Genomic DNA, 24342 nt, shown 5'->3' on the forward strand with positions numbered 1-24342 from the left:
TTTTATTGCCTGGGGTCTTAAGAAGAAACAGGAGAGACTTCCAGGGCTATATGTCTCCACTTGCCAGCAGCTCCTGTTCTTCAGCCACCCTGAGACAGACACACAGGCAGACAAGCAGCCAGGGTGACAGGGTGACAGACAGACAGGAAGAGGTATACGACTGTAAATAATGACATTCAGACTGTAAGGGTTTGTTGTACATGCATATCCACACTCGGCCACTAGACTGTCACCCTAACCCACCCTAACCCACCCTAACCCTAACCCACCCTAACCCACCCTAAACCACCCTAACCCACCCTAACCCTAACCCAACCTAACCCACCCTAACCCTAACCCACCCTAACCCACCCTAACCCTAACCCACCCTAACCCTAACCCACCCTAACCCACCCTAACCCACACTAACCCTAACCCACCCTAACCCAACCTAACCCACCCTAACCCTAACCCACCCTAACCCACCCTAACCCTAACCCACCCTAACCCAACCTAACCCACCCTAACCCTAACCCACCCTAACCCACCCTAACCCTCACCACTCCAGAGAGGAACACAGTGCGGCCTGGCGGCTGTGATTGATGTCCATCTCCAGCAGACGGGGAATGCAGGGGAGGTAGGCGGGGCCAGCGGGCTGCTTCCCGGCCAGCTGCATGTTGTTCATAGTCAGGCTGCCGCTCCATAGAGCTGGCAGCTGGCCTCTCACCAGCTCCCTGGAGGAGAGACAGGGACCATTAACACTGACTGTCTCACACTTAGAGTACGCAACCCCGGCCCTCAGTGGTGTGTGTGTGTGAGTTTGTGTGTGCGTGTACCTGACTCCACTCAGAGGGCCGACCCCGGAGCCGCCAGTCACTGTCTGATTAGAAGAGGGTGACCAGCCGCATGGTCTGTGACGACGCCGGGGGCTGAATGCTGAGACGATCCTGCGTGGTTGCATTTCCACGGACAGGAAGTGGAGCTGTGGTTCAGTGGGGCAGCATACAGGGGGAACCAGGTGCAGGTTACAGTCCTGACTCATCTACAGAGGAGCAGAAATAGAACCATCTGGATCTTCACCCCCAGACAGCTAGCTACACAGTGGGTTTAAATCCGTCCCTTCACCTCTCGTCCCTTACTCTGACATTTCCTATTCTCTCTCACCTCCTTAAAAAGGTAGATCATGCGAGCCAGGCAGGTTCTGCGGGCCTGGTTTATTTTAGCCAGCCGGGCATTCCAGCGGGCCAGCATGCGGTTCTGATACTTGTCCAGGCGAGTTAGAAAGCAGTACATGTCTTTTACTGTCTTTCCATCCTTCAAACCCCGGGCGGCCAGCAGCTGCATGTTTAGATTGTATCTGGGGGAGAAGACACAGGGGTTTCAGGGACACAGCGGCCATTTGTGCTGCTTCATTCTGTTGTTGTCTGAGACGTGACCTACTTGACTTGCTGTAGAGATTTGAAAGCCGTGTATCTTTGCAGCAAACAAACCAGTCTGACCAGGACTAAGGAGCGGGCATGAGTGATCAGGTCTTTGGCCAATAAGTAGAGCCCATGAGAGATGTTCCCGCCCACCACAGCCTGCCTCAGCCAACACAGGTTGGTCTTTTGGGAGACCACACCCACGTGATAGGGGGCTCTCGCCATCACAGTCCTCTCGATCCTCGCTGACTCCTCCTCCATCTGGGCCCGGTACCTGTGCAGGTCCTCCCTCAGTGTGGTGCCCTGCCTGGGCAGGGAGATGCTCTGCCTGGGCAAGGGCATTAGTGGTCGCTGGGGGGGCGGGGCTCTGGCAGGGCTCCGTTGCGCAGGGTGGCGGAGGGGGAGTTGCTCTTCCTGAGTCTCCTCCTCCAGGCCGTGTGAGGAGTCTGACCGCTGCTCCGTCTTGTCATAGATCATCTCCATGCTCTGTGGGTCGTCACACAGGAGCATGCTCAACTCGGAGGCCTGCTGCTTGCTCATGTGGTGAGTGTTCGTCAGATGACCGGTCACCTCGGACACAGGGTCTGACAGCTGGTTCCCACTCTTTTGGGGGGCCTCTGAATGGGCTGACTTCAGCCTCTTGTTGCTTGTAAGATGGTGACTGGTAGAATCCATGCTCTCAATGTTCTGGTTGTACTTCTGGTTGACCTTCTTCGGCATCTCATCAGGACACTTGGAGGTTTCGCCCCGGGATCCACTGTGCTCTAGCTCATGATCCGGTACATGGTCAGTGAGTATGCCATGGAGTTTGGTGTTCAGCTGGCTAAAGGAGTCTTTGATGGTCTTCTGGAGAGTGATGTAAAGATTCATGGCTTTGTTGATCTTGTCTTCCTCCAGCTCCATGCCCCCCACTGCATCACCGGGCTTCAGGTTCAGGGAAGCGTCTACGATGGTGAAAATGGAGGACTGGAAGTCGGACAGCAGGTCACTACTGGTCTTTGTCTCCGTGGCCTCCAGAATGTCCAAGTCCTCTGGCACGGGCTCAGGCCTGTCCTCCTGGTCAGATACGCTCACCGGGTCATCAGTAGCCACTTCCTGATAGTAGTCTGGGATCACAGGCTGGGACTCAGGGACCCCCGAGGACGTGTCAGGCCTCTCCGGTTCAGACACCACCGGAGCCTCCGTAACTCTGTCCTGCTTCTTGGGTGGAGCTCGTCGTTTGGGAGGCTTAGACCTGGCTGAGGAAGGGGTGGGGCCGCTAATCTCCGGACAGAGGGACACGGGCATGGGAATCTCCACCAGCTGCTCCACCACTATCGGGGGACTTGGCTTCCGGTGGGCCTCCTGGATCTGGTGGATCCGGGACACGTGGGTGTCGTTCTTCTCCTTCAACCCCTGGTTCTCCCCTTCCAGCATGGCCACACGCTTCTTCATCCCCTGCAGTTCTGCCTGTACTTGGGTCAGGTGGGTCTGGGCATCCATAGCTTTCAGGGCATCCAGCTCAGCCTGGGGGGAAACAGGGGATCAATGGGGGTAGACGGTGGAGTCATGGGGCAAGGGTTATTGATTAAGGAATCACCATCATCTCAGACACATATATGAGCATTTCTCCAGTACCTGTGACTGGTTGGATACCCGGGTCCTCTCCTGCAGCGCCTCACTGAGGTTAGTGAGACCCATCTGGGCAAAGCGGAAGGCCATGCTCATTGTCTTGTTGCAGGATAGGAACTTGGCCATATCGCCCAGCATCAAGCCCAGGTCAAAAGCAGACATCATCCCCTGGGTTGGGTCTTCCAGCAGCTTCTCAACAGAGGGAGGTTGCTGCTCTTGGATCTTCAGGATGGTCCTGGCATCCACCTTGGACTCACGCCACCACCGCCAAACACCACCCTTGTTGATGCCTGGTGAGGTTAGAGTGACAGCCTTCCGGAATCATTTTGGACCACGTGACTATATGTGCTTGTGTGGGTCTGTTTACTGGCCATCAAAGTAGGCTCAGATAGTAAAGTTGACAGCTGCTAAGTTGTAAGCAATGCCATGACAAATCTAAATAACATTGCACTCTGTCTTCAACGCCTTTCGAAATGGGAAAAGATCTACATGGGAAATCTTAGGGAAAGATTTAGAACAGAACAGACGTTGACAAACGAACATGTCGTTGCAGGTGCTGTTCCTGAACATAGCTTGACTATACCTCCTTCCTTCTTTTTCTTCTTCTTGGTGTCCAGGTCAAATAACAGGCCGCAGAGCTGGTGCAGGTGCACGATGCAGCCCTGGATGTCAGACATGGAGCTCTGAATCTTCCTCTGCATCTCCTCCACCCACTCTTCTGTGACGCTCTCCACCTCCTCCTTCTCCTCTTCTACCTCCAGCAGCTCATTATCTGTAGAACCACAGAGAGCATCAGATAGAAGTAATGATATTGATGGTGCCTTTGGAATGAGTTGATATGGGCAGAATACAGACGTACATACTCACCAATATAACATAACATGGTCTTTTGGGTGAATCATTTAAACCCAGTGTGCACACATGACCAGATAGATACAGACACATGCACAAACACACATCAGCATACTTATGTCTTTAAGCCACTGTAGAGTCTCTTCCAGGTTCTTCTCTTTGTCCACGCTGGACTGTAGGAAATCCTTCAAGGTCATGAGCAGCTGGCCTCTCTTCTTCTGTTGCTCCTTTACACTCAATTGCTGCTCTTCTTGCTGTACCCCTGCAGCCTTGGACATTGTCATGCGGTACAGAGCCACGTTCACGCTGGTCAGGATCACCTGCAGGCGTGCCCCTATGTCCTGGGGAAGAGGCAGGGAGGGAAGTACGGGAATAGATGAGTGAACAGAGGTTGCTTATCCTGGACATTTTTGAAAACGTTGTTTTAAGAATAAAAGACTAAGACCCATGGCATCTAAACATAGTCTCATTTGACACCGCCTTATGAAAAAACCTTATCGTGTTGAAAGCCGCTATTAGTTTATACAACTTTGAGATCTTAATCAAACGTCTATCTGCTTCTCTACATGTTTTCAGAGTAGACATGATAAGATCGGTGATTGGCTCACTCGTCGGGCTCTGTCCATCTCGGCGGTTTCCACTTTCCTCAACACCACCTCTACAGAATAGGGGGTCTCGTACGGAGTGGACATGAGCTCGCTCAGCTCAGGGTCGTTCATAGTCAGTGTTTCCTCCATTTCTCCTAAAAATATATTCTCTAAAATAGTTGCAAAAATACAAGTAAACAAATTGTTTATAAATAGATTATAAACTCTTTATAGAAATCTGCCAACACTAAAAAAAAAATAGAAACATCTTGACGCAGCCCAGGCCACGTCCCCATCTGAGGTGATAGACAATTTTAAGAACACATTAATAATATGTCGATGTTACATCACAATTAACTTCTTCGATGTCCTGCTACATTCTAATTCTATCCGGAAGTCTATCCACTCATGACTTTTGACTTCAAATTACACTTTACCGGCTTGGTTTATTTCATTTACTTGTAGGCCACAATGAACAACCATATGTGCATAGGCCTACAGTATGCACTTCTCAAACTCTTTGTGTTAGGTCATCCGTAGAATTGCATACTGCAATGAATAAAACTCGCCCGTCAGAATTGCCTAATGAAAACAACGGTGTCAGAGTCAATTGCTGGAATACATTCACTACCAATAAATGAATAATATGGTAATGCAGTTATGCTGCTTCAGACGGTTCCCACGAGAAAGGAAAAGCATGATATAAACAGACCAGGAATGTGAAGTATTCTTGAGTCATAGGCCTACTGTATGAGGTCGGGCAGAAATGTCGCATGTCATTAGAATGATAGGCTACACAAACTACTTTCTGATTGTTTATTCCTTTTAAGAACACAGGCTTAGTTTGCTTAGTTATCGGGGTCTCTGGACTTATGGAAACAAACGGATGTATGTTTAGTTTGTTTGTTTTGAGGGCGGTCGACATGGATTTTCTTTGCAGTAGAATGGGTTGACAAGGGTTAATAGACAAATCCTCTAAAAATAAACGGAATCACTGAAATAAATATTCCCACCACACACTCACATCCGCTTCCAATCCGTTTCAAAAAGCTCCATTGTATAGTTTTCAAAAAGTTACAGGCCTATAGGAATTTAGAGCAGCTGACTTAGTTCGTTACAAAAAAAAAAGTTATTGCATCCCAGGATGACCGAGCAGCAAAGTCGCACGAACACCGAGAAGGACATCAGAGACGGAGTGGCACCAGAAGGGTGGCGGCGGGACTGACCCGAACAACAGGACCTGTCAGCGCAGTCGTCACGGAGGACCTATGCGGGGACCTGTGACACTCCGACACCTGTGAAGACGCATGGTATTCCACGGTGACTTTAGTCTACTACCATCTAGAAACCAGAACAATCAGACCTTCAGTTCTGGTTTATCACCTCATAGTAGCTACCTGCTTCAGCATTTTAAAAACTGGATTTGATGAGGATAGATTGACAGTGTTTTCCTCTGGATGGACCTGACAGCATACCGAAGATCATGAATCCCGACAGAAATCGATACGGTTTGTCTTTAGAATTTTGGATAGGCTTCTTCTTAAACTGCATAGAGAGATTGTTTTTTGGGGGATGGCATATCAGTTTAATGACTTTGACATATGTTGTCCAGTTATGTATAGACTTTGTAGTGGTTAATGGTTTGATCCCATTCCGAGGTTTATACCCATCCTACGGTCACACTTGAAGTGACTGACAAATGCCCATATACCTTGATTACACAGTGAGGTATTTCCCTCTTGATTGAAGCCTATAGCACCAGGCTGGCAACATAGCCAATATAACATTGGTCAGAAATGATGGCAAATATGGCAAATATAAGGTAGGTTGTAAATAATAATGTAATAATGTTTTAATTTATAGATGCTTTTATCCAAAGAAAACAGTAGCCTATATGCATGGTGACCTGCAACCTCTTGATCTGCAGTTCTGAGATCCACCACTGAGCTACACTCTCACCTTAATAAATCGTCATATACAGCCTATGTAACAGCGTTTCATGTTTTGACAAAGTTGTCGCTGTTATGAGTTATTTAGTATTCTGATTTGGCTAAATGTCCCTTGTCTGTATACCCATGAGTCCAATAGAGGGTGCTGTTATACAACTCCCTCACTACAGAACATGCATTTGGAAAGATAGGATGCCTTTTCCTATTTTCTGCCGTTCTCATCTTCTTCCCGCCACGTTTTTGTTCTTTCATCTCACTCCTGCCAGTGATAGAGTCCTCTCTGCTTCTTCCTCCAGCTCTCCTCTTGTTCTCCTCCTCTCACGTCCTGGGCAGCTGCTGCTGTCTGTTATGGCCCCAGAGTGTTTGTCTGTCTGAGAGGCAGCAGGATATAAATACTGAGAGGAAGAGGAGATGGAGCAGGACAATATTCAAACACCATCAGTGCTGACCTTGCTGGCTGATTTCTTTTCGTGTGTGGCTGCAGTGTTGACTGGCTTGTTGATGCAGCTGCTGCTCTCCTCTCACTTGGCAAGGCCAGACTCGAGAGTTGGGGTGTGCGGTCCTGCTATCTGTTGCCCTGTCGTCCCCTCTCTTCTGACTCCCTCTCCGTCTCTCTTCCTGCTTCTTTCTACTTCCTCTTCCCGTCTTTTCCCTCACTGTAGCCAGACACTCACTCGGGTCAGCCGGCAGAATGAAAGTACGTTCACACAGCTATGTGAGAACCTGTCTGGCAGTGGGTGGGGGTGTTGCAGCAGGCGTGCAGCTGCTTGTCCAGGTCAGTGATTCAGCACCCTGGGTTCATCTCAGGAGGAGATGGGGTCAGGGGTCACACAGACACTTTAATGGTCTCAGGGCCTCTCTACCCCTGGGTCAATCCATCTTCCACTTCAGTCCTGTCACTGCAAGGCTCGTATGCAGCTACTGGTCTCCAAGCCTGGCGAGAAATGCTAAAATTATCCTTCTATATTATGGTTGGAATCTTTCAGTTTCTCTTGTCTACTTGAACCAGTGAGTTTTTCCCAGAAATGGAAATGCAAACTAATTAACCCACTAACCTTACACTCCAGACTAAAGTAAATTGAGGATTTTCTAGTAAATTGTATTTACATGTAGGTTTGGTGTTCCTAATTTGGCTGGCCCCCAGGCCTCTGTCTGATGGACTCCTCTGGGAGAGGTGTCCAGTATGTTAACTGGCTGGCAGAATGATAATGGGGTGTTAGTTGCTCTAGCAGAGAGGCCTCATTCAAAACATGCCTAACGCTGAGAGCATTCTGGAGGCCAGAATAGCAGTGTGTGGTGTGTTTCCCGGCTGTTTCCATAGTCCCTGGTATTAACACCACTAAACACCCCTGTACCACTGTTGGACTGCTAGCCGGGCTTCTGTCAGTGTGCTTTTGTGTCAGCCTGTCTATCTGTCTGCCGGTCTCTCTGTGTGTGTGTTAGTCTGCCCTCTTAGTTTGTGGTGAGTCATGTTCTGTCGCTACAGAAGCCACCCCTGGCAGACCGCTGGTACAAGGTCAACTCAGCCCTGACCAACAGATGATTCAGACCCAACAGTAATAAAGAGACAGAGACACTGATACTTCAGGGTATGACATGTTAACACAGCTAGCTCCAGTTGCTAGCAAAGTAATTTGACATTTCCTGTGCTGCTCAAGGGGAGCCAGCAAGCATGGAAGGGTAGGGGGTGGAGGATAGGGTGGATGGAGTGGTAGGGGGTGGAGGATAGGGTGGATGGAGTGGTAGGGGGTGGAGGATAGGGTGGATGGAGTGGTAGGGGGTGGAGGATAGGGTGGATGGAGTGGTAGGGGGTGGAGGATAGGGTGGATGGAGTGGTAGGGGGTGGAGGATAGGGTGGATGGAGTGGTAGGGGGTGGAGGATAGGGGTGGATGGAGTGGTAGGGGGCTGCCTAAAGGAGGCATGGGGAGAGCTGGATGAGGACAAAGGGCAGATGATGAAAGCTGGGTGAGGACAGGATGAGAGCTGGAAGGGGAATTAGGAGAAGAGGAGGATGAGGAGAAGGGTGTCGGGATGTGACAGCTGGGGACCAACATCTGAGCTGATACAATATCTCAGGAACTGCTCAGTTATAGTAGCATAGTGCAATGTATGTCGGTCATTCTGTCTCAAAATTGGGAGTGGAGTGGAGTCTGTTGGAAAATCAGAGTCTTTTAGACAGAGAGAGGGAAAAAGAGAGAGTGAAAACGAGAATTCTTCTGTAAAGCAAACCATTTTTTCAACTCTCTTTCCCTCTCCCTCTCTCTCTCTTGCTCTCTCTCTCTGTTTTCCTCCCTTGCTTTACTCCTCTCGTATGCTGGGTCACACTGCCCCCTCTCCAGCTGAGGGGTTGACAAACATAGAACCAAGCACCAGGCAACGCAGAGATAACTAGAGACGGGAGAGTTAGAGAGTGAGAGAAGAGAGGGGTTGTATTAGCTTACTGTTTCACTTAGTAGTGACCATGTGGGAACTGGACATTATAGGGATGACTCTGTCAGAACCAGCCTTTCAGAACCATATCCACCACTTTGGTCAGAACAAACCTCTCAGTCTGTGGATTCTCTCATGACTGGACTTCGTACACAGAGACTGTTCTGCCACATGGGACTAGCACCAGCCCGTAGGAGAGATGGTACTGTGACTACCTTTCTCTTTATCGCATATTACAATTATCTTTATTGATCCTTCCAGATCCGAATGACTGTCGTAAAGTGTAACTGCTTTGATGCTTTCAGCAACATTATCGTAGTGTTTTTAGACTTGTCAAAATAACAATGTGTTGTTGAAGTTGTCCAACTAAAGGGTTGGAATATCTGAAACGACAGCCTTGAGCTTCTTCTTTTCCTAACACGTGTAGCCCCGCATGTCCAGTACATACATGACACCCCCTGGGAGCTATTGCAGTGTCTCAACCCTGTAGCTAGCTAACCTAACCCTGGAGCATGCCAGCCAGAGTGTTATGACTCAAGGTGAGGGCTCTCATGTTACCAGCTCAGTCTTCTCAAATGTGCTACTGACTGCCATGTCGGTATCTTCTGCTACATTCCTCCAGAAGCCAGTCTGCTCCTGACCAGCAGGGAACCTCTAGAAAGGTTCCTGTTTTGGTTTCTGCATGTGGAGAGCTGTTCAGGTGGGGTGGGTGTGCCGTGCCTTTTGGGTGTAATGTAGCATTATGCAGAAGGTGTGTATGTTCCAGAAGCTTACTGCGGGTTAGGTTGGGGACATGGAGAGTGTGGTCAAGAGTAAAAACAGCAGTTATAGTGACAAACCTGAGAACAAGACTTCTTTCTACTGCTAGACAAGTACAACTCTGTCCTGTCTGGCCAATGCTGCCAGCCACCTCACCTAACTATCTTACCAAAGTACCTCGGGAAAATACCAAACCCCAGCAAACGACCCCCAGCTACCCCATGCACCCCACCCCACACGAGCAACCCCTCTCAGGAACACTCAAACTTCATATTCATGTTTGTGTTGTTTGATGTTGTTTCAGGGAGTGAATGAGAAACCTCTGAGCTGTGAGCTAATTACAGGCAGCACGAACAGCTGGTGAGAGTGGCCAGCATGCTGACGAGATGTGTTTTAGAGCAGTTAGATACTGAATAATGTGTTTATGAACATGCCAACAGCTTTGTGTAATGATATGTTTTCACACTCATGTGAGCTGCTTGAGTACTAGTTAGCAAAACAACTTTCAACCAATCTGCTGAATAAGACAATAACTTGTATTTTGTGGCTGTTGAACCTGGTAAATATAAGATCTGCTTCCCAGGGTCCTGGACAGATCATGCACACTGTTTCTTCAGACCAGACTGGTCATTATATCTCTGACATAGTAGGCTTCCATAAGGGCATTGTGATTTACACAACAGGATCCACTTCTATTGCTCCTTTAGAGGTTATAAAATACTAAGTAATCTCCTTACACAGGGTTCAGGGTAATGATATCATGTCAGCCAGTTGACCTTTGATTCAAGGGCTAGAAATGGTTTCAACAACTCAATGTCAACACGTCCTCACACAGACACCTTTAAGGGATTAATATAAAGCTGTGGAACAGCCCTACCAGGCTAGATAGACATTTAACAAATCCAGTACAGCTGGACTTCTGTTCAGTGATGTGATACAGGGAGCAGGCATCACATTATAACTGAACTACAATAGACTATCTTCTCTGTCTCCTGGCTGAGGCAAGCCAACTGGACGAGTCAGCAGTCATGGTTCTCTCAGCAGTAATCTAATTATTACTACTAACAATCCCATTCCAGAATGCTGTATTGTCAGGGTTAGTTTCTCTAGTCAGGAGGTGTGGTGAGGACACCAGTTAGACCCCAGTAGAGTTAAGTAGAACTCTGTCCCACAACAATCCTGAGGAGTCAGTCCCTGGAAGGTCTAGAGCTCTGATGCATTTTAATTTATCTGTCTGACAATCCCAGACATAAGCACAGGAAATGGATCCCTGCATGGAATTAAAGGTCTGATTGGTGACAGAACGGAATGGCTCAAATGACCAGCCAAAATAAGTAGCCTAATGGGCTCAAGACTGCTGATATTGCTGTAGACTGTACACAAGACAATCTGGAAGCAAAACAGCCACTTCAAAGGCCTGTTGGCTGAGCTGTTCAGATATAAAGACATCTGTCCACACCTCTCATGGAAACTAGCCCAGACTACATTCATCTGCAACCTGATTCGTGACAGTGATTTCTCTGGTTTAGTGAGAGGTGTGTTCGTTTACTGCCCATAGTAGTGTGTCCTCTGCAGAACACCAGGCCTGTACCCTTCATATTATATCTGTCTGTCTGTCTGTCTCTCTCTGTCTCTAAAGCTGTGCTTCAAGCCATAGTAACAGAGGGTGGGATCCCTGGATCCCTGTGATGTGGACCAACACCAGGCGCAACCCAACAGCATCTTACAAACCCAGTCACCATGGCTACACACATCTTTCACTGACCCTCCCTTCGCTTGGCAGGTGCCTTTCAAAACTAGTAGCCAAACCCCAGTGTAGTCCAGCCCACACCCAGGGGTACCACCCCACATTGCGGCCCTCTGACCGAAGGATCTCTGGTTCCCCTGGTCCCAGGAAGGTGTGTCGGGGTACTGGAATGCTCAGAGCCTAGATTCCATAGCTGGGGGGTGAGAGAAGAGCTGTTAGCTGGGTGTCAGGTGTTAGAGGATACAGGAGGGGATCCCTGCTGTATGATATGATCCCACCTCCTCTCCTCTCCACTGGGGAGAATTGGACTGGCTGACCCAGTTATGGATAGTGAAGGGATGGTCCTGTCTGAGGAGAGAGAGGGAGCACGGACAAAGCAGAGGGACATGTGTGTGTGTGTGTACATTAACCTGTCAGGCTACAGCAGACCTTGACTATGCTATATTAAGCATGGCCTAAAAGTGGGTGCCAGGCAACTAGGCCCCAGGGTTGAGGTCAGAGGGAATGTGAAACTATAAACCAGTCTGAGCCTTTCCCTTCCTCCCTATCTGTCTCTCTCTGTCTCTCTGTCTCTTCTCTCTCTCTCTCTCTCTCTCTCTCTCTCTCTTTCTCTCCCCCTCTGAGCTCGCCCCAAACACCCCGCTGTGTTTACAGGGGCTGCGAAGTCAGACTAAAGTCTATGTGTACAGTGTATGTTTTCATGTATGTGTGTGAAGTTTTTGTGTGAACGAATGAGCTGTCATCCATGTCTGTGTGTAAAAGTTAAAGTCTGCTCTCCTAGGATCCTGTAATTATCTGTATCTCATTACAGGACGCTGGAGCAACTGACTCTCTCCTCCCCGTTCTAGAACCCTGAGTCTGTGGAGGCTTCCATCCAGGCGCTCCTCTCTGCCCTCTACCCTCCCTTCCACGCCACGGCCCCCACCCTCCTCAATCAGCTCCTACAGCGGATCCAGGAGGGTTACCACGGCGACGCCCTCCGCTGCCTGCTGAACTTCCTTGTTCCGGCTAAGCACATCTTAGAGAGTGTTCAGCAAGCTGCCTGTGTGAGTCACACACACACACACAGACACACACACACACACACACCTCTTCATGCGTATGAAAGTCCCGTTTTGACAGGACGTGTCCTCTCCTGTCACCCCTACAGGCTCAGTTCAGTGGGGTGCTGTTCCAGTCTGAGGGCTGGCCCTTGTGTCTGGGGGACCGAGTGGTGCTCCACCTCGCCCCCCTCAGCCCTCTGCTGCTCCGCCCGGGAGACTTCTACCTGCAGGCGGCCCCGTTCTCCCAGCAGGCTGCCCGCATCCTGGTCTGCAGCCTCCTGGAGGAGGAGGAGCTACACCAAGACAGGAAGCAGCCCCCGCAGGTGGAGGAAACTCCCATCCCCGAGACGGCCTACACCTGCATCTTCACGTCTGATTGGCTCAGGGAGGTCAACGAGGGGCGCCGCGGCACGCCTCTCAGCCAGTGCTTACTAGTCACCGACCAGGCTGTCGTGAGGTTACCATGGGAAGAGGTGGCTCGGCCCAAATTTGTGGATAAACCCAGAACCATGGCCCCGCCTCCTGCTCCTCCTCCTCTCCCTCCCGCCGTCGCTCTCCCTCGTCCAGCTCAGGAGTCCTCGTCAGGTCCCTCTCAGCATCCCCGTGACTCTGGCTTCTCTGTAGAGACGAGGATCTGCCCAGCCAAGCATGGCATCGCTGTGTCCCTGTGTCTGGTGGACAGGAGCGCCCCCTCCAGGCAGCCGCGTGTGCATCGGGCCGAGGAGACGGCCAAGACCAGGGGCTGGGTGTCTGGCCACCCCTGGGACAGCCGCTGTGCCGGGGGGCCTCTGGGGGGAGGGGTGGGGGGAGGGACAGGTGGAACTTCCTTTAGGCAGGAGCCTGAGGGAGAGTACGTGGACCTGCTGGAGTTCACCCAGAAGATGGACGCCTCACATCATTCTAGTCAAGCCCAGACAGAGACGCACACACAGGAACCAAAACGCACACAGGAACCAAAACGCACACAGGAACCAAAACGCACACAGGAACCAAAACGCACACAGGAACCAAAACGCACACAGTCATGCACATCGCCACACACACCGTCGCATACGCAGGTCCAGTCACGCACACATCCCTGGATATCCTTGTATAGGCCCAGCCAGCCTGCTCCTGCCCCTCCAGACCAACATGGACCCCAGCCCCTCCACCAGCAGCCCTCTCCCCCCAGAGAGTCCTCCCAACATGGACCCCAGCCCCTCCACCAGCAGCCCTCTCCCCCCAGAGAGTCCTCCCAACATGGACCCCAGCCCCTCCACCAGCAGCCCGGTCCCCCCAGAGAGTCCTCCCAACATGGACCCCAGCCCCTCCACCAGCAGCCCTCTCCCCCCAGAGAGTCCTCCCAACATGGACCCCAGCCCCTCCACCAGCAGCCCTCTCCCCCCAGAGAGCCCTCCCAGTGTGGCCAGACGGTCCGTTTCTGTGAGGAACCCTGTAGCCCGTGTCTGAGACGGAGGCTCATACTGCAGGACTCAGGAGGACCATGTGCTACAGGGCTGGAGCCGAAGCCAGGCCACGAGCAGGGTCTGGGGCCGGGGCGAGGTACCTCCAGGGCCCAGGAACTGAGATGTCGCTACCGAGAATCCTACCAGGCAGCACTGCAGAACCCTGTCTGTTTCTCCCGAGAGAGGGAGAAGGAGCAAGGGAGGGAGAGAGAGAATAGGACGGAGAGAGAAAACATTCTGACGGTGGTAGAGGAGGATTGTCTGACTGAGGGGAAGCTGCAAACAAATGGTGGTGGGGGAGAACATTCACAGCACTGTTCGACTGCCCCCCAGCACTGTTCTATTACCCCCCAGCCATACTATAGGGCCCCTAAGCAACACTTTAGTGGCCCTCAGCAGTTCTGTGCACCAAGACCAATCTCTGGGACAGCCCCTGTGTGTTCTGCTGTAAATACACCCCCCCTTCCCTGCAAAGAGACCTCCCTCTGTAAAGAGTCTGGGGAACATAACCCCGTCCCCTGTGGAACATCGGGGAACGTGACCAGTGTTCCCACTGCTGAATCTGAGAGGACGGGAGCCGTCAAATCCAGTGGTGCTGCTGACCCAGACGGGCGCTGCTCCTCTCTCTCCACCACGGTGGTGGACACCTCTGAGCGCTGTCAGCTGGTGGTGCAGGGTCACACCCTCAGGAGGGACAGGAAGGGGAAGGGCCAGGGTCACACGGCCAGGAGGGACAGCGCTGACTCCTCCTGCTCCGACGCCATGGTTCCCAGGCTGCACGTGGTGAAGTGTAAAAACGCCACGGCCTTCGGCTTGGTCTCCCCCAAGACCAACAGGCGCAGGAAGACCTGCACAGGTGAGAAGACCAGATTGTCAGGAGGTTGTCAGGCTCATGATTACCTGCTGGAGGGGACAAGGAAACTAGTAAATATAATGTTGTTATCTCGAGCCACATTATATACATTTGTCTCAAAAAAAAGTGAATATGCATATATCTTCCTCCTGCAGATGGCGCCCAGGCTAGTGAACTCCCTGTGCCCTGCAGCAACCAACCAGAGCCAGCCAGACAGCCACAGAACCAGACCCCCCCTGGACAACACTTCCAGCAGCAGCCCATTGAGCCTGTCACGTCCAGGCCAGAGGCCCCAGACCTGGGCCTCCCAGACCCCAGCTCCCTCCCTCTCCACCTGGGGCTGGCCTGTCTCACAGGCAGGGCCACCTACACTTCAGACAACAGAGACCACACCTAACTATACTCTCTTTATGACCATAAACATTATTTGTGTGTAATTCAACAAACTCAGCCAATTAACTGTTCAAGTCTCAACAGTGCATGTTGTTCATGACACAGCAATAGCCTTGAATTATGAAATGATAGGTTATCGACCATGAATGTGCTGTGGGTACTTTGTGCTCATGAGTCCACAGGAGACTGTGTCAGGGTTGTTAGCTGTGTTCCAGCCTCACATGTTAACACAGGTGTTTGTTGCTGACTGCAGGTGGCAGAGACAGGATGGGCAGAGCCGTGGTGGAGGTGTATGTAGCCCAGGAGGGCTGGAGGACCCTGTCTGGGGGGTCCAGTCAAGACCTCTACCAGATGTTGCTGTATTTTTACTCCATAACCAGGTATGGATCCTCCCCCTTGTCTGGGTGTCATTCTAGAGTCTCCTAGGAGACAGTGACAGGATTGATCTTAAAAACATGTTTTTTAACTGTTATCATACCCTCAGATGGTACTGAAGGACCTCACAATTGTGTCTTTTTGTGATACGGTGAGTTAACATAATTATATTGTTTCCTTGGTTTCTAGGCAAGAGATCAGAGAACTAGGAATGACGATAGTCATAGATGCTCGTAAGACTCCTCCCCCTCCACAGCTCCACCAGGCAGTGATGATGCTCCAGGTAGGAACATCACTGCTGTTCTCCTCAGTGGTGTTTAAAATGGTGTGCTTCTGCAGAGCAACATCCAGGCCACATGGGGGCAGTAAAGAGCTACACAAGACCTCTGTCAACTGAACAACATCTAGGATTTTCATTCATTTTTGTATGGAGGATTCTACCCTACATAGAGATGGGCTTCAGGTCTGCCAATTACATCTGCCGCTGTGTGTCCTGATGTGTGTGTTGTAGGAGCAGACCTCCCCTATTGTCCACGCAGTGCTGGTGCTGCTGGACAAGGAGAGCATCCGTCATCCAGACACACAGTCAGCCTACGCAGGACTGCAGGTCAGAACTGGGTCAAATGAGACTTGCTATTATACCTTTGGGGATACTTGATTTAACTTACCAACCGAAATGAAAACAATGCATTGATACAAGAAGTGCTTCCTAGAAAAGCTTAAGTTTAGATTAGCTGCTAATATCTTCTAGTACCAGTTCTCCAGTACTGTCTAGCAGTGTTGGAACATTAACTTGAACTGCCCCCCACACCATGGTCCTAGCTACCTTGCCAGGTCTGTCTGTCTGACTATCATTTTGACTGGCAACAGACTGAGGTTGTGAGCTCCCTGAGGGCCCTGAACAAGATGGTGGATTCCAGTCAGCTGACCTCGGCCCTGGAAGGAACCCTGCCCTACAGCCATCTTGATTGGCTCCAGCTTCACAAGGTTAGCCACACCAATCCGAGATAGATGCTGACCCCTGACCTTTAACCTAGCCTCTGTATGGTGTGGCACCACCATGCTGGTGTCTCTAGTCAGGAGAGTTATTCCTGTTTTCCAGAACCTTCAGCCGTTCGTGTCAGACCTGCAGGAAGCGTCTGGTTTGCTCCTCAGAACCATAGGGAGACTGGAGGGGGTCCAGAGGATCGGCACTGTCCAGGTAGGACACACAGTTACACAGGGGGCTGTAATACACTGATGCTCTTCTTCAGGAACTAGACCAGCCTGCCTGTTTATCTGTCCAGGACACAGATGCATCGCTGACCTATTATCTGGGATGTTGTGGATAGCAGAGGATTCCCAGCGTAACGTCTTTTTACTGACAGTGTCTTTTCCCGGTGTTACAGGAAGTGCAGCAGAGCATCACAGGACAGAGGACTCTGATGAGAGAGGTGCTGACGGACAGCCGCTTGGTTTTCCTGCAGAGGGAAGGCGGAGCCATACTAGCCAGGCTGAGGAGAGAGAGTGACCTGAGATACCCTCACTATAGTGACTACAGGTAGACATCTCCCATCACTGTACAGACCACAGGAAGACATCTGTCCTCCGTGCAGACAGGTGGACGCACAGGGTAGGAGAACTAACAGGTACAGTGTCCACAAGCCTGTCCCCTGCGTCTGCAGTGCTGCGCTGGAGGCCGTGGCTGGTCTGTCCAGCCAGGTGGAGGAGCAGGCTCACGTCCTGGTGAAGAAGTCCAACACCACTCTGGAACACCTGGAGTACCTGCTGCAGCTACGCCACCTGGAGGAACACTTCACACAGGTAGGAACACTTCACACAGGTAGGAACACTTCACACCGGTAGGAACACTTCACACAGGTAGGAACACTTCACACAGGTAGGAACACTTCACACAGGTAGGAACACTTCACACCGGTAGGAACACTTCACACAGGTAGGAACACTTCACACAGGTAGGAACACTTCACACAGGTAGGAACACTTCACACCGGTAGGAACACTTCACACAGGTAGGAACACTTCACACAGGTAGGAACACTTCACACCGGTAGGAACACTTCACACAGGTAGGAACACTTCACACCGGTAGGAACACTTCACACCGGTAGGAACACTTCACACCGGTAGGAACACTTCACACCGGTAGGAACACTTCACACCGGTAGGAACACTTCACACAGGTTGGAACGCCTCCCATCCAATCATACGGCAAAGTGACGCGTCACGCGTCGTACACATAGCATCAACAGTGTTGTCATAAAGGCATATGCCCCAGCCACCCCACCAGCTGCTGTGTGTGTGTGTAGATCCGAGAGTGGTTCACCGCCGAGGGGGAGAGGAGGCTGCTGGAAGCGGAGGCCGTGGAGGACCCCAGAGAGAGGGTGGACCAGGCCCTGCAGAGCTTCAGCTCGTTCCTCACTGAGGCTGGCGTAAGTCCCACTCCCTTCATGTCCCTGTCAGCAGATAATCAAAGACTTCAAGTGCACAGTTCTAACATCAGAATCAGAATTTGGTTTTAATTCGCCATGTAGGTTAACACAAACACGGAATTTACTGTGGCAGGAAGGTGCAAACAATAAACATGTACGGATCTTCAATCAAAAAGTATAAAAGTACAGTAGTCTAACTAATCCTAGGAACTAACAATCTAAAAAATTAAACTATTTAAAATGTAAATTATAAAATATAAATAAAATATAAATAAAATATATATAAAAATAAGAATATGAATATGAATGGGCAATAGTGCAAATAGTACATAAATACAGGGGTTAATACACAGAAACAGTCAGTGTTTCACAACAATACACAGTGCTATAACGACACACAGGTAATACGTTCTGCATAAAGTGCCCTTAGATAAAGTAACTGCATCTGACAAGACTGGTGTGTTTGGGAGGATTGTCTTATAACCTGGATGTGTCCCTCAGGAGAAGCAGCTGAAGGCAGATTCTCTGGTGAGGGAGGCAGAGCGACTGCAGACCTCCTCCTACCCCGAGACGGAGGTCTTTAGGACCATGGTGAACACCTTCCAGTTCGTCCTGGCTCACTTCCTGTCGCGGGCAGAGAGGTGCCGCTGGGAGCTGGAGGCTCTACTCCACATCTGTCACTTTTGTCAAGAGGTTGGAAGCAATCTGGGAGGTCATTTGGGCCTGGATGTATTCACTCATGCACTCATACCTGCATGTCCTCTGTCTCTGGTCCCAGGCCTCACTGCTGGCGGAGGAGTGCAGAAGGTACCTGGAGCAGGACCAGGCTGAAGGCCCACCCCAGGACAGGGACCCTGCCGCCACCCTCCACAGCTTCCAGGAGAGGTTCCTCCAGTTCTCCCCCGACTGCTTCCAGGAAGTGAAGGCCCAGGCCTGCGCCCTGAGGGGCTCCAGGGGGATGCGTGTGTGGAACGTGGCCTGGCTGAGGTGTCAGGAGGTGAGGCAGCACCTGGAGGAGAGGCTGAGGGATCTGGAGCAGTCCTGGCAGCCACAGCAGCAGCACGTCGGCCCCTGGCCTGGGCCGTGGTGTGCAGAGCCAGAGGCCAGGACTGAGACAGCTCCTCCTGCAGGCCAGGAGGAGGCGCTGTGCAGACCTGGTCCTGGCCCAGCGTGGGAGCGTCCCCGGGCTGTCTCTGGTCCAGACCAGGCCAGGCTGCTCAGGCCGCTCGAGGGCAGCAGCAGTAACAGTCCTGTGGTCTGCTGTAGCCCCGCCCACAGGCCCGTGGACAGCACTGCCCAGGGGTCAGACGCCACCATGACCCCTCCTTACAGGGCAACCAGGAAGACGGAGCGGGAGTCTAGGAGGGGGAGAAGCAGCAGGGCGCGAGACACCTCCCTCTCCCGCTCTCACACCATAGGCTGCCAGTGGTTCCCCTGGCAACGCGGTCTGGGGGCGCGGTCGATGAGCGAGGAGTCGTGCGCCGCGTCGAGCAGCCAATCCGAGGCCCAAGCGCCGTCGCGCTCTCACGGCCAGCCGTCCCGCAGGGTTCTTCAAGCTGCCCAGCGCTTTCAGATCTCCCGCCACGGTAGCTTCTGCTCCCAGGACTCGTGCAGCGGGACAGAGGCTCCTGGGGGGGGCGGGGAGGCCACGCCATCCACTGGGGCTGTGCAGAGTAGCAGCAAGGCTCTGTGAGTGTCCTGACCAACACCACGTTTTCCCATTTTTGACAGACCTGTCTGCTCATGGTGGCGCTGTCTACTGTCAGCTACTGTGAAGGAGTTTGAAAACATCTGAGCTTTACAAAATGTCCATATTACTTTACACATTTCGAAAATATACATAGTCAAACAGTTGACTGTTGTCGGATATTAGTTTTGGTTTCACTTGTTTCACATAACCTTTCTCTCCGTCTGTAAGCTTGCACTGAAGTAGCAAAGGTAGAGTCACGTTGGAATCAAAAACGATAAAGTTACAATTCTACTCTGTTCTATTCTGTTGTGTTGTGTTGTGAAGCTTACCCTAACCCTGCACCTGGACAGGAAGCTGCAGCGCATCGTGGAGGAGCTGCTGCTGACAGAGAGAGAGTACGTGCGCTCCCTGGCCTACATCCTGACTCACTACCTCCCCCTGCTGGACAGGCCCGACGTGCCCCAGGACCTGCGGGGCAAACGAGCGCTTATTTTCGGCAACCTGGAGCGCCTCTATGACTTCCACCAGCGCCACTTCCTGTGTGAGCTCGAGGCCTGCCAGAGGGAGCCCCTGCTGGTGGCTCGATGCTTCCTGCAACACGTGAGTTCTCCGAAACGACCCCATGACCAGAGTGTGTGTATCATGTACGTAATATATGCATGATATATGTATGTCTGTGCTCATGTGGCTGTCTGCTGTCTCTCTGGGAGGTGGAGCATGTTGAGTTGGTAACTGACTCCTGGTGTTCCTGTTCATGCAGAGGGAGAGTTTGGGTCTGTATGCTCTCTATAGCAAGAACAAGCCTCAGTCTGACGCCCTGATCCTCCATCACAGACACGACATCTTCAAGGTGGGTGAGACTTCCTGTATCCTATTGCCTTCGATACTCACTTAGTGGTTCAACATCCCACAGGAGACCAATGAATGTTATTGTCGGTTTCTGACGTCTCTCCTGGGCCGTCCTCGTTAAGACACCGTGAAGGGTCTTGTCTGGTAAAAAAAAAAAAATATTTATTGAGAATGTTATGAAAGACCCCCCCCCCTGTGTCATCTGTGCCCCCCCCCCCCCAGAGGAAGCAGCTGGAGCTGGGGGACCTGATGGACCTGTCCTCCTACCTGCTGAGGCCCATCCAGAGAATCAGCAAGTACAGCCTGCTGCTGCACGACATGCTGGCTCTGTGGAGCCCCGGGACGGGCGCGGGAGCCAGAGAGAGCGGGAAGGCCGAGATTCAGGCCGCTGCTGACCTGGTCCGCTTCCAGATGCGCCATGGCAACGACCTCCTCACCATGGATGCTATCCAGGACTGTGATGTAAGACCTGGGACTGGGATGGATGGAAGGAGGGGTGGGTGGATAGAACCAGAGAAAGAGATAAAGATGTATAGATGTCAGACCTCTGTCCGGGAAGGACATGTATGTTTGTCACGTTATGTGGTTCTTGTTATTGTTCTTGGTAAAACCTTTTTCTGGTCCAGTCAGATCCAGTCTGATCCAGTTTGTGCTCCGCCCCCCAGGTGAACCTGCAGGAGCAGGGTGAGCTGATTCGGCAGGATGAGTTCACAGTGTTCTACCGGAGGAAGAGGAGCATCAGGAGGGTGTTCCTCTTCCAGCATCTCATCCTCTTCAGCAAGACCAGGAGGACAGACGTGGGAAACGATGTTTATGTTTATAAACAGTCCTTCAAGGTCTGGATGCATGCTGGGCCAGGGTCTCTGAGACACCAGTCACACACCTCAAATTAGGATATGAAGAGTTAAGGAACCTTTTCTCTACTTCTGTCTTCTTCTTGTTTCCTGTCTGTCCCACTCTCTCTCTTTCCACTGTATTTCTCCTCTCTCTCTCTCTCTCTCTCTCTCTCTCTCTCTCTCTCTCTCTCTCTCTCTCTCTCTCTCTCTCTCTCTCTCTCTCTCTCTCTCCCTCTCCCACTCTCTCTCTCGCTGTCTCTCTTTCCACTGTCTTTCTCCTCTCTCTCCTTCTCTCTGTCTCTCCCCCCAGACCTGTGACATAGGAATGACCCACACCTCAGGGGTGAGCGGTCTGTGTTTTGAGATCTGGTTCAGGAGGAGGAGGGCTGAGGACACTTACACCCTGAGGGCTGACAGGTCAGAGGTCAAAGCTGCCTGGACAGCTGACCTGGATCAGCTCCTCTGGGAACAGGCCACACACAACAGAGGTACACTCACAGGATGAAGGGATGGTTAGATGGATGGATGGATGGATGGATAGACGGATGGATTGATGGGCGGATGGATGGACATTTTAGAGGGATGGATGTAAAAACATGGACCTGTGTTGCTGTGTGTTGTGCTCCAGAGCTGCGTGTGCAGGAGAGGCTGTTCATGGGGCTGGGGAGGAAGTCCTTCCTGGACATCAGATCCATCTGTGACAGAGATGTCCACTCTATCCCCCCTGGGACAGGTAACACACACACACCCCCATACACATGCACACAAACAAAGATGGATACACAAACCTAAAGACATAAACCAACATGCTGATGCTAATGTGCCTTCCTGAGTGAAGAGGTTGTTTGTCTCTCTGCTCAGTCCCTGCAGCCTGTCATCCACCCGTAGGAGGAGAACATGCACGGCCTAACTCCATTGGCTCAGGAAGTAGCACCTCCACTTCCTGCAGCCAATCATCTTCCTCCTCTGGACGAGGCTCGTTACCCCCCGTCGCTTACCTTGGGAATCAGTCACAAGGGCCAGAGACCAATCATACTGTCTGTTGTTGCCCTGAGGGTGTGGTGGACGAGAACCTCAGTAATCATCACAATCTTCATCATGTTCATCCTCATCCTCACCAGAAAGCCAGACTTCATCTGCTGAGTGAGTTTCCTACTGCTTAAGTCTTGAAACTAAACTATCCTCTCATCATTAACCATGGCTAACCATGTTTCTCTTATCAATAGATATATGTATAGTAAAAACTGTGTGGTGCTGTCATCTCCCTGCTCCCATGTGTCAGAGGACAGTTCGATGTCGTCAGGCGAGAACGTCAGCGCGCTTAGCAACTCTGAGCTCAGCTGCCTCTCTGGGATTGGTGGAGATGTGGTAGACTCCTCCTCTTTCACCTCTCAGAACTCACAGCTGTGTGCCACGAAAGCCAATCACAAAAAGAGCCAGTCACCTGGGACAACCAGGAGAAGACCCTCCCTGACCCCCACCCTGGGCCTGACCCCCACTCTGGGCCTGAAGGTGACGTGTGGGCTACCAGCTGCTGACATGACATAGTCATCAGTAAGAGAACGAATAGGCACAAGCACTTGTTTGGTTAAGTTGCGCAGCAACATTTATGTATTAAGTGGTCTATTAAAGCATAAGCGTAAGAAACAAGTCTAAGTTGTTGAATGTTCCATACATGGTGCTGTATTACTACTTATGGTTGCATTATTGTTTTACAGGACCAAGAAATGGACTCTACTGTGAAATCAACGGATGTTTAATACTAGTCAGTCCTCCGAGACAAGATATGTTACTGATGATTCATCTCTGAGGATTTCCTGTCGGTCAGTGAGGTCTTGTTGGTTTCCAACAACTTCCTGTTTGTGGTTGAGGAGGCGTGAAGGTAGAGGAAGAAACGCCCAGTTTGTCATGGAGGACATGATGGTCGCTCTAAAGACACCAGAGGAAGCTGGAAGAGGACAAGAGGAGAGTTTTTGAATGGAGAAACGACTGTTCAGCCTTGGAACCTCTGGTCTACCAGGCCGACACTGTGGAACATTCTGGACCAAAGTAATATCTGCTCCTGTCATTTCCATCTATCGCAGAGTAGGTTACCAATCCAGAATTAAGTCCATCAGGAGAGCATCAGGCTCTAGAACATCATGCTCTAGAACATCAGGCTCTAGAACATCTCTGCTGACGACTTAGCACTGTACGCTGAAAACTGCAACCTTTTTTTTTTTTTTTTACTCACTACTGATTTCTGACTACCTTCAGTGTGCATCATGATTGAAAGACAGGGGGTTTATCTTTGTGTTTCCTTGTAAGTATTAGTTCTTTCTGTGGAACAACCACATCCTTCAGAACTGTGACCATGAATCATTTATTTCCAAACGTATAGTTGTACAGTTAAGTGGTGTTACTCTCAGTGCTTCATTACAATAAGATTTGTCTGATAATTGTGTACAAGGATATATCTCTGTTGCTTGTTTAGTATGTACATGTAGGATGTACAAGTCATAAAAGTTAGACATTGTCTGGGTATGGTGCTGCTCTTTTAAACAACTGTATGACGCCACTGTCTTTCATATTCATTGTAGTCCTCGTATCAGAGTATCTACCATGCACCACTAAGTTGGGGCTGTCAGTTGGGGCACTAAATTGGGGCTGTCAGCTCTTTATGGTTGGGTCAGGATGGTTGTTCGATTGGAGAACAGGATCATGAGAGTGTCTGTCTGTGACATAGTGTCTGAGAGGAAGTTTAGCATCCTTACAAACAGGATGTGAATCTGCAAGCTAATACAGTTTGAAAGGATCTGGGTAGTGTTACTGTTACACATTCTCCTCCTGATCTGTTCTTCATTTCTTCTGCTCTTCTGTTCCTGTTCTTCTTTGCCCAAGGTCAGTACAAATGCTTTGATCATTCTATACACTTATGTTCCAAAGCAAATGTAATATGAAACACTTGAAATAAAACAATAGAGTGGTATGTTTTTCTCTGAATTTTCTGGAGTTGTTGCAGGGAATTGTCAGTTGGCCAATTGGGTTTCATGATAGGCCCATAATGGCCTCGTGATCACACACTCATAATACCTAGGTTACTTGATAATG

The 24342-nt window shown here is 50.7% G+C and overlaps 2 protein-coding genes across 2 annotated transcripts; one reads left to right on the forward strand and one right to left on the reverse strand.

The window, feature by feature from the left end:
- Nucleotides 1-535: 535 nt before the first annotated feature.
- On the reverse strand, nt 536-4600 carry LOC136945247 (protein FAM186B-like). Its single transcript, XM_067238991.1, has 8 exons — nt 4472-4600; nt 3979-4204; nt 3595-3783; nt 3018-3301; nt 1420-2906; nt 1144-1336; nt 816-1021; nt 536-713 (listed from the first exon to the last, which is right to left on the reverse strand). The coding sequence occupies exons 1-8, from the start codon at nt 4598-4600 to the stop codon at nt 536-538; spliced, it is 2892 nt and encodes a 963-aa protein (XP_067095092.1).
- Nucleotides 4601-5703: 1103 nt separating this feature from the next.
- On the forward strand, nt 5704-24305 carry LOC136945248 (pleckstrin homology domain-containing family G member 4B-like). Its single transcript, XM_067238993.1, has 23 exons — nt 5704-5760; nt 12185-12382; nt 12487-13282; nt 13476-13791; nt 14370-14680; nt 14833-15033; nt 15324-15450; nt 15635-15728; nt 15957-16052; nt 16316-16432; nt 16548-16646; nt 16834-16985; nt 17110-17248; nt 18698-19566; nt 19918-20167; nt 20328-20417; nt 20639-20878; nt 21082-21252; nt 21563-21740; nt 21881-21985; nt 22114-22395; nt 22535-22764; nt 22971-24305. Exons 1-23 carry the CDS (start codon nt 5758-5760, stop codon nt 23010-23012), a joined length of 5106 nt encoding a protein of 1701 aa, XP_067095094.1. The 5' UTR covers nt 5704-5757; the 3' UTR covers nt 23013-24305.
- Nucleotides 24306-24342: the final 37 nt, after the last annotated feature.

Source organism: Osmerus mordax, chromosome 7 (genome assembly GCF_038355195.1).
Source record: "Osmerus mordax isolate fOsmMor3 chromosome 7, fOsmMor3.pri, whole genome shotgun sequence".
In the NCBI taxonomy this organism is placed as follows: Eukaryota; Metazoa; Chordata; class Actinopteri; order Osmeriformes; family Osmeridae; genus Osmerus; species Osmerus mordax.